This window comes from Galeopterus variegatus, unplaced genomic scaffold (assembly GCF_000696425.1).
Source record: "Galeopterus variegatus unplaced genomic scaffold, G_variegatus-3.0.2 Scaffold1424, whole genome shotgun sequence".
In the NCBI taxonomy this organism is placed as follows: Eukaryota; Metazoa; Chordata; class Mammalia; order Dermoptera; family Cynocephalidae; genus Galeopterus; species Galeopterus variegatus.
Genome location: NW_007727535.1, coordinates 261691 through 271341, shown reverse-complemented (window position 1 = coordinate 271341; position 9651 = coordinate 261691). Strand labels below are relative to the sequence as shown.

The 9651-nt window shown below is 35.3% G+C and overlaps 1 protein-coding gene and 1 pseudogene across 1 annotated transcript in view; both read left to right on the top strand.

The window, feature by feature from the left end:
• Positions 1-9651, top strand: part of SMURF2 (SMAD specific E3 ubiquitin protein ligase 2) — a gene marked incomplete at its 5' end in the record, with an annotated part of 46755 nt that overhangs the window by 15734 nt on the left and 21370 nt on the right. Inside the window, 4 exons of the mRNA XM_008576904.1 lie at positions 1326-1410; positions 3263-3346; positions 5598-5800; positions 8103-8187. Of these exons, the coding sequence (XP_008575126.1) occupies positions 1326-1410; positions 3263-3346; positions 5598-5800; positions 8103-8187 (457 nt within the window). The remainder of the gene's footprint in view (positions 1-1325; positions 1411-3262; positions 3347-5597; positions 5801-8102; positions 8188-9651) is intronic.
• Positions 240-853, top strand: LOC103593821 (annotated as a pseudogene).

Below are 9651 nucleotides of genomic sequence, written 5' to 3'. Positions count from 1 at the left end.
CTCACTGGCTGAGCGAGGCGCGGGAGCAACGCCGAGGCTTGCGATCCCGTTGCCGGTCCCCGGTCCGGTATGGGGGCAACACTGAGGGTTGCGATCCGTTGCCGGACACGGAAAAAAAAAAAAAAAAAAAAAAAAAAAAAACAACTCATGGCATCCAAGGATTGCCCTATTGCCAGAATCTAGTATATATTTTTAAAGAAGTCCAAATTATCAAGAATTAAACCCAGTCCTTTCAGCTGGAACCGCCATCTTCCAGTAATTTGCCAAAATGACAAACGCAAAGGGAAGGAGGAGAGGCACCCAATACATGTTCTCTAGGCCTTTTAGAAAACATGGAGTTGTTCCTTTGGCCACATACATGCGAGTCTGCAAGAAAGGTGATATTGTGGACATCAAGGAAATGGGTACTATTCAAAAAGGAACGCCTCGGACCGAGCCCATGGCGCACTTGGGAGAGTGTGGCGCTGGGAGCTCAGCAGCGCTCCCGCCGTGGGTTCGGATCCTATATAGGGATGACCGGTGTGCTCACTGGCTGAGCGCAGTGCGGCCGGTCTCAAAAAGGACAAAAAAAAAAAAAACCCAAAAAGGAACTCCTCACTAAGGTTACCAAGTTAAGGGCAAGATTCTTGCCAAGAGAATTAATGTCTGTATTAAGCAAATACACTCTAAGAGCCGAGATAGTTTCCTGAAATGTGTGAAGGAAAATGATTGGAAAAAGAAGGAAGCCAAAGAGAAAGGAACCTGGGTTCCACTGAAGTGCCAGCCTGCTCCACCCAGCGAAGCACACTTTGTGAGAACCAATGGCAAGGAGCCTGAGCTGCTGGAATCTATTCCCTATGAATTCATGGCATAATGGGTGAAAAAAAAAAAGTAAAAGACCAAGACCACTGTGCTGTAAAACTCTTTCTCTTAATTGAGAAGATGTGTGGTACCCCCTACCCCCAAAAAATATTGAAAGCAAATATTGTGTCCAAAAAAAAAAGAATTAAACCCAGATTAATGTGAACTTTTCAAACTCCTCTTAACATCAATATACCCCTAATGTGTTTTGCCTCTTCTCAAGTGCAGTAATGACCTTGCATTGGCCCATTACAGTGGTAAAAAAAGAATTAGATTCTCTTCTGTGAACATGATAGCATATAGAAAACCTGAAAAATCTAATATCACTTCCAAAGGAGAAAGTCTATGATTTTAGTAGAAAACAAAGAGTTAATTCTAAAGTATTAAAATAAGCTAAGCCAGATGTCTTCTAAAGATAGATATTTTAGATTCTCATAGTTCTTTATTGTTCTATGAATCTTAGTAATGTTTCTATTGTTTAATAGTAAGTCTTCAGTCCAGAGACCGAATAGGCACAGGAGGACAAGTTGTGGACTGCAGTCGTTTGTTTGATAATGATTTACCAGACGGGTAAGCAAACTTCACTAAAATCATTAGGGGAATATATAGATAATATCTTTAAAAGAATGAGAAATAAGTTCGTGTTTATTGTATATTCAACTTTAGAAATTTGCTACAGAATGTTGGTTTTCCTTCAACTTAGAAAATTAGTGAAGGATCTTGTCACAACAAATTTATAAAATAAGCCATGAATTAGATGCGTTAAATTTGGTTATTAAGAGTTTTGATTAGGAGACAAATGAAATTTCTTGACAAATATAACTCTCCTGTAAATATATTTTAGAAGAAAAATTTTACTTGATTCAATTATTCAAAACAGGACATACAAGTGTGGAATTTGAAATATTGTTCTATTTAGAGGGGTAGGATAGAGATTTGGGGTAATGATAATTATAACAACAGGGTAACATTTATTGACTATGTATGTGTCAAATACTGTTATAAGCACTTTATGTACATTATATCATTTAATTCTTATAGCATATTGGAAGGTAGTATATAGCATTTGATTCTGGAGTTAAATCACCTGGGTTCCAATGCTTACTGGCTTAATGACCTTAATTAATTTGTTTAACTTCAGTAAGCTTCAATTTATATTTATTAACAAAAGAGGATGATTGATAATAATTGAGAAGATTAAGTGAAATAATTCATCTGTAGCACTTTAGCACATAGAAGGTGCTTAATACAGAATTAGCTACTGTTATTTCTATTGCTACTACTATTGTTACCATCATTCATTTTACAGATTAAAAAAACTGAGACTCAGAGAAGTTATTGGCTTAAGGCCACATAGTAAATGGCAGAGCTGGAATATAACCCCAAATCTTGATTCTAAAGCTCATGATCTTTATCACTGCTCTCTATCTTTGTTTGATACTAGTTCTGACATTTTTCTGATTTCATTTTTGACTTTCAAAGTATTTTTAATTAACTTTAATGAGGTATGATTTACGTATAATAAATTGTATCCATTTAAAGTGTATAATTAGTTGAATTTTGACTCAGCACATGAAATTTTACATAGAAGCTATGGTATTTGCTTGTTTTGTTTAAACTGTTAAAAATTGCTATAATTACCTCTGTTTACAGGTCACTTTAGCTTCTTGATACGTCTGTTAACTTTTATGGATGTGAGGTAGATTATGGTATTTTTATAAGCAATGTAAGGCTTGTTGTAATCACAAGGGGGAAAAAAACCCTAGTGTCTCTTTATTTTCTGTTTTGTTTTGTTTTTTTTAATGCCCCCAAAGCTCTGCCAATATTTTAGTGGAAATATTAACATTACCATGTTTCTGTAGTCATTTGTCTATTTTTCCTTATATGAATTATAATTAAGAGTTAAAGGAAAAGTGGCATTCTTGATTTTTAAAAAATTAGTTTGGGTAGGCTAAATGCTTTAAAAAGCTTTTATATCCTTTTCTAGTGACATTTAAGTTTTTTAAAAAATTGTGTGATTTTTACTTTCAGATTACGTGAGTTCTAATCCTTACTCTTCTGCTTATTAGTTTTATGCCTTTAATTTTGGCTACATATATTTATAGTATAGCTATTTTTCAAGAAATTTTGGAAAAAGTATAATTTGAGTGTTGACATTATTGAAAAATTCTCAATTTGACTGACAGAAAATATTTGTCACATCTCAGTATAAATATTTTGGAAGCTTCAGAGTTCCATAAAATATATAAAATATAAAATAAGTTGAAAAAATTCTATATTCTTTGAGTTGTCTTTCAATTTGGCATTCCTGATTTGTAACAGCAGATGCCTTCCTGGCTTGGTTATTGCACTGAAAACATTTTGTGTCCCAGCTTCCTATTAGTACCTATTAGTGTCTTATCCCTCAACATTTTTATTTCAGCTGGGAAGAAAGGCGAACCGCCTCTGGAAGAATCCAGTATCTAAACCATATAACAAGAACTACACAATGGGAACGGCCAACACGGTAAGAACATACAGATATTTTCTCATGGTCTATGCTGGTTACCCTCCCAAAGTCCTTTTCTATTTATCTGTCAGCTTTAGTAGACTTTTTTCTTGGTTTTACTGCTATAGATCAGTAGATCTTATAGCAGGTGCCATTATTATTTTTAAAAAGTAATCTTCAGGGGATGGATATGCTATCTACCACAAATGAATCACTGAATAATATATGCATGTATTGGAGCAACACACTGTACTGTACAAATATGTACAGTTAAATTAAAAGAAAAAAATCTTCAACAAAGATTGCTTGAAGGTTCATCCTGTTACGTAGCTGCAGGGCCTGGGAGCAGTCATCTTATTTCTGGGAACTTTCTTTTTTTGTGTGTTTGCGTCTGTTATTAGGTGGAAGTATATATACATGGTTTTTGTTCTTTCAATTATATAAGGGGATGATTATATTATATTGTGTCGAAGTAAGTTCTGTGATCAAGATCAGCACATGTTCTGGGACCATACGAGGAGTGCCTAACAGAGTGGAGGGTGAGGAGATGGAGAAGGTAGAAGGTGGAAAGGAAAACTCTGAAGTAGAGGAATCTCTGAACTAAATCTTGAAAAATAGCCGATATAGTCCCTTTCTTAAGGAGATTAATGTATAAAGACATTGGGATCCAAGATAATTTTTGGAAACTACAAAGAGATGCTTTTTAAGTAACTGAAAACAAATAGGCTAAGTGGTCGAAGCCTCCCCATTTTTTTTAAGTAAGAACAAATTTTATTTACCGTCTCTGCTCAGTGTTTTATTTTTCCTTTTCTTCCCTTCTTTAGAAGGACTAGCACCAGACGTAGAGTATCAAATGCTTCTCATTAGCTATACCTACTTTTATTTATTGGGAATTAATTGCTTAAATTGTTGAATGACGAAGTTTTCTCTATTACATGATGATTCTCAGGTAAAAGCTTAGCTCATGTTGCCATTTTTTAAAGTGCTGACTTGAGAGTTGCATTTCTAGTATTAAACTGTGAAAGATTTTATTGAAGTTGAAGGACCAATTTTTACTATACCTGAACATAAAATGAATGTGTATACTGTTTTAGTGTTTAAGTAAAGCCCATTTCCTTCTAACTCATTTAAGGGATCAAATTAACTTTAATTTCCACATGTATAAAAAGCTTATTGTAAATGTTAGTTTAAAAATGAACTTGGGGCCGGCCCGTGGCTCACTCGGGAGAGTGCGGTGCTGATAACACCAAGGCCCCGGGTTCGGATCCCATATAGGGATGGCCGGTTTGCTCACTGGCTGAGCGTGGTGCTGACAACACCAAGTCAAGGGTTAAGATCCCCTTACCGGTCATCTTTAAAAAAAAAAAAAATGAACTTGACTATAAGCTCCTTGAAAGTGCAAACTATCTTCTTTTCTTTATTCATTCAATAAACATTTATTGAGCTACTCATATATTTATGTCAGGCACTAGGTGCTAGGAATATTTATAGTGGGTAATAAACTAGGCAGACTCCTTTCTGTCAAATATTCTAGTGGGGTAAGATTGCCAAAACAAGGGTGGAAGTGAGTAGGAAAAATATGAGAGATAATTGCTGTGCTGAGGAACTACGTTTATGTACTGTCAGATGACTGGGTGACTAGGATTGTATGATTAGGAGACCAGAAGAACCTCTTAGGAGGCAGTGTTTAAGTGTAAACTATGATTCAAATGACAAAAAAGAGCCAGGCCTATGGAAAATAGGAGAAAAGAGTATTCCATATGGAAGGAACAGGTACTGCTCTCAAGAACTAAAGGTAGCATGACCTTGGCAAGTTCAAGGAACAGGAAGAGTATCTGTGTGGAGAAGCAGAGTTGGAGGGAGAATGGTGGGAAATTAAGTCTTGAGAGGCAGGCTGTAGCTAGATCTAGTAGTGCTTTGTAAGCCAGTACTCACATCCACTAATATATGCGGATTTTATATAAAATAAAATCATAAAATCATTTAAATACATAATTGGTGATGTGTCTATCACTTGAGTTTTGTTTTTTTGGGGGGCAGCTGGCTGGTAAGGGGATTTGAACCCTTGACCTTGTAACTTGAGTTTCTTTGGTGCTTGGAGACTTCAGGCTTGCTTCTTTTACTTAGAGTTCTTGAAATCATTATATTTGTATTAGTCATTCCATTTTCTCATATGATTAGTGATTGTTACTGCAGTATATACGTTGTCTAGAGAACTCTACTTTTGATATCTAAATTGATAACTTTTTTCCTTGTTACTTTTCAATAGACCGGCGTCCGAATATTCTAGTCCTGGCAGACCTCTTAGCTGCTTTGTTGATGAAAACACTCCAATTAGTGGAACAAATGGTGCAACATGTGGACAGTCTTCAGATCCCAGACTGGCAGAGAGGAGAGTCAGGTCACAACGACATAGAAATTACATGAGCAGGACACATTTACATACTCCTCCAGACCTACCAGAAGGCTATGGTATGACAACTAGCAGAGGAAAAATAAAGAGCAGTTTACCAATTTCAGTTTGCTAAGAAAATCATAAAATCAATTTTTTAAAAAGTTATTAATCTGGTGTTAGAGGTTCTGCATGAAGATAAAAGTAAATGTAAAACAGCTTTGAAAAGTCTGTGAAGAGGTGGAAGACTGTCTAATCAGCAGTTTGACCTTGTGCTAGTCATTCACCCTCCGCTTGTGTGCTCTTTTATAATGAAACAAGATGCAGAACTGATTACAAAGGTATTGTGAGGAGCATATTAAACGATGTGAGACCACATTGTAAACAGGCACTATATAAGAGAAAGATGGTATATAATGGTAATCCGAAGTTAGATCTGCAATGTCATTTTCTAGACATACATATTTAGGAATAATTTCAAAGGTATATTTCTGATGGTATTTATATATTTTACTCATATTTGTACACATATTGTCATAATTTTGGATTATCTGAGTGATTGGATTGTTGTAACTGATTTAATCACTTCTGTGTATAAAAATGATTATAATCTTATATAATTTCCTAGAATTGTAAAATTTAGTGAGGAAGATCATATGAATCTTCTAGTTGAATATAGAACTTACTCAATTAATCACAACTTGTGAACACTTGGATACAGTATGAACTTGACTGTCCTCTCCTTGCTTGCTAAAACCAAGGTTACTTACACTCTTACCCTGTTACCACTAACTGTAGATAAACTATTTTGGGCTAGTGGTGACACCTAATGATCAACATTGGGAATTGCCTGGTCTAAATTGTATTTTATTTTTACTCTAGAATATTTTTTAAAACTGTTCTGCAAGTGCATGGGATTTTAATTTTATTTTTAAACATTTTAGCTCAGAAAAAATTTATATATTAACTGTGCTATGCCTCACAAAGTGACTTACAGCATAGTGATCAGAATATGAGCTTGGGAGACAGACACACCTAGGTTCATATCCTGGCTTTGCTGCATTAAATTGAGCACATTATTTAATCTCTCTGAATCTAAATTTTATCTTCTATAAATGGAGGAAATAATAGTACCAACTGTGCAGGTTTGTTGCAAGAAATAAATGACAAAATCTCATGTGAAGTGCCTTACACAGTATCTGGAATAGAAAGCACGTAGTAAATGTTAGCTGTTATTATCAATGTTCGGACCTTAGAATAAAGTATCTCCTGCCATTTCTTTCTAATTATAATTATAAGGCAAGTGTTTGGAGTGTGGGTGGTTACACTTTTACAATATTTGTGTGATTTGGATTAAAAAAATTTTTGTACAACCAAAACATATAGGAATAAAGTGGATACTAAGGCTGAAATTATTGTGGCTGCATCTATAGTTTATTTCAAACATTTTTATGTTTATAATTTTAGAAAATTTTGCTTAAATTTGTTGATTTTATTATAGGTTTATAAAATTAAGTTTTTGTTAATAAATATTAGCAATAGTTTTATATGTTGAAATTTCTCATTAGATTTTGTTTAAAGAAAAGAGGTTATGTTGCTTAAAAAAACAAAGCAAAACAAAACACTAAAAATACCACTGCAGAAACCCTTTTTCAGATTCTTTCTCTTGGCCCTGGGTTCCCCACTGTCTTCTCATGGGCTGTGAGTTCATTTCACCTTAGACTTTATTGTCCCCAGTGTGCACACTTGCTCTTTACTCGTCTTCTTTCTAACTTGGTTATTTTTCCATCTTTACCTGTGTATATGACTATAGATGTCTTTCCTGTATCCTATCTGTTTTGCTTCTCTTTGAGCCCAGATATAGTTGTGAGAATACACCTCTTTCAAGAAAAGAGAAAATATGGGTTTTGGTATAAAATTAGGCATAATAAAAAAGCATCATCAACCTCCAGACTCTTGGAAAGTTTCTGGAAGTTCCCTCCAAGTCTCCCCAAAGTTAGCCTCTTCCTCTGAGCCTTCTTTTGTTTTCCTCAGGCTCCACATTTAAGACAAATAAAAGATCATTTCTTCATCTTCTGTTTTGTTTAATTATTGGTATCGGGGTCATCTTGTTTTCTGTTTTCCATTGCAACATGTTCAGTGTTTGAGCCACATTGTACGTTTAGGTAGCTTTTATATAGCTAGCCTGTAACCCACGTTACCATTTATAAGATTGTTTCCAGGGGGCAGAACAAATGATTTCTAAAGCTATTTTTTGGTAATGAAACAGATTGGAAATTTGGAGATTTTTTTCCTATTATCGTATCATCCTAGTGTATATAACTGTTTTTGATTTGGACATTCTGAATATGTTTTTATTATTAGTGTTTCTTAATTTTACAGAGCAGAGGACAACGCAACAAGGCCAGGTGTATTTCTTACATACTCAGACTGGTGTGAGCACTTGGCATGATCCAAGAGTACCTAGGTAAGAACATATTTTAAGAACTCTTCATACCACAGAATATCCAATTTACCTAGGATTTCTTTGATTTAAAAAAAAAAAATCTTCAACCTCTAAAAATACCTTATGTAAAAGTTTGGTTCTTTCTAATAGTCATTTCATTTTGACATTTAGTAGAAAGTCTTATCTACTTCTCTGCAATCCCACCCCAGCCTCCCAGTTACCAGCCCCTTTCCCCTGCTACCCCTTTAAAAAAGTGGGGCAAAACATGGGTCTTTTAGGAGTTCAAAAATTGACCAGGGAAAAACATACAAAACAGACCCTTTAAAAAAGGGTAATAGATTGATATTTTTATTTCTGGTTAGACTTTTTAAAAGAAGTTTTAAAAAATTTTTTAACCTTACATAAATATATTTAATGTTATTTTATGTGTTCTGTAATATAAAGTTTTTTTTTTTTTTTGTCTGTTTGTTTTTTAAAGATGACTGGTGAGGGGATCTTAACCCTTGACTTGGTGTTGTCAGCACCACGCTCTCCCAAGAGAGCTAACCAGCCATCCCTATATAGGGATCTGAACCCATGGCCTTGGTGTTATCAGCACCGCACTCTCCCAAGTGAGCCACAGGCTGGCCCTTAAAGTTTCATTTTAATGTAGAATAGAAAACAACCTAATTCAATTTCTTTTAAATACCAGAACTTGTACATTTGCTCGCTCAGCCAGTGAGCGGGAACCGGTCTGTATGTGGGATCCGAACCCTCGGCGGGAGCGCCGCCGCACTCCCAAGCGGCGCACTGTAGCAGTGCGCCACCGGGCCGGCCCCCGAGTATGTTTTTTTTTTAAAAGCTTTATTTCCATAGCAGGAGAGTGTCTTGGCGTACCTGTAAGCAGAAGTCAAAATCATTGCTTCGACACATCTGTGGGTGCCCATATGCGCCCTTCATTGTGTTTCACTATGAACAAGAAGAGATCATTTTGGAAAAAATCCTTTTCTAGTATTAACTTTTAAAATGTGATTTTGATGAAATTTGTCATTATTTATGATTATCTGTTGCAGTTTAAATTTACATTAGACATGTTGCTTTTATTTCACTTTTTAAAAAAAAATAAAAACAGGACCACAAAAGCCAACAGTTATAATGTGTAGATGCTTGAGTTTGCTTAGTCACTTTCACAATGTTGTTTCTTTAGATTTACAGATGGCTCTGGTAGCCTAAATATTCATTTAAGGCTGGAAATGACCTTAGCATATGTACATCCTTACACGCATCCACCGTGGGGTCACTGATGGCAATGACTTCAGTCTCCCAGCATGGATAATGACAGCAACTTCAATACTTTGGATGCTTCACTCTGGGAGTTATTATTCCAAGAGTGCAGAGGATAAAAATTTGCAATTCTATTGCCAATTTGTTATAAAGGATACAATTCAGGAATGGCCAAAAGGAAGCAATACCTAGGGCAAGATATGGGGAGGAGCTTCCATGCCC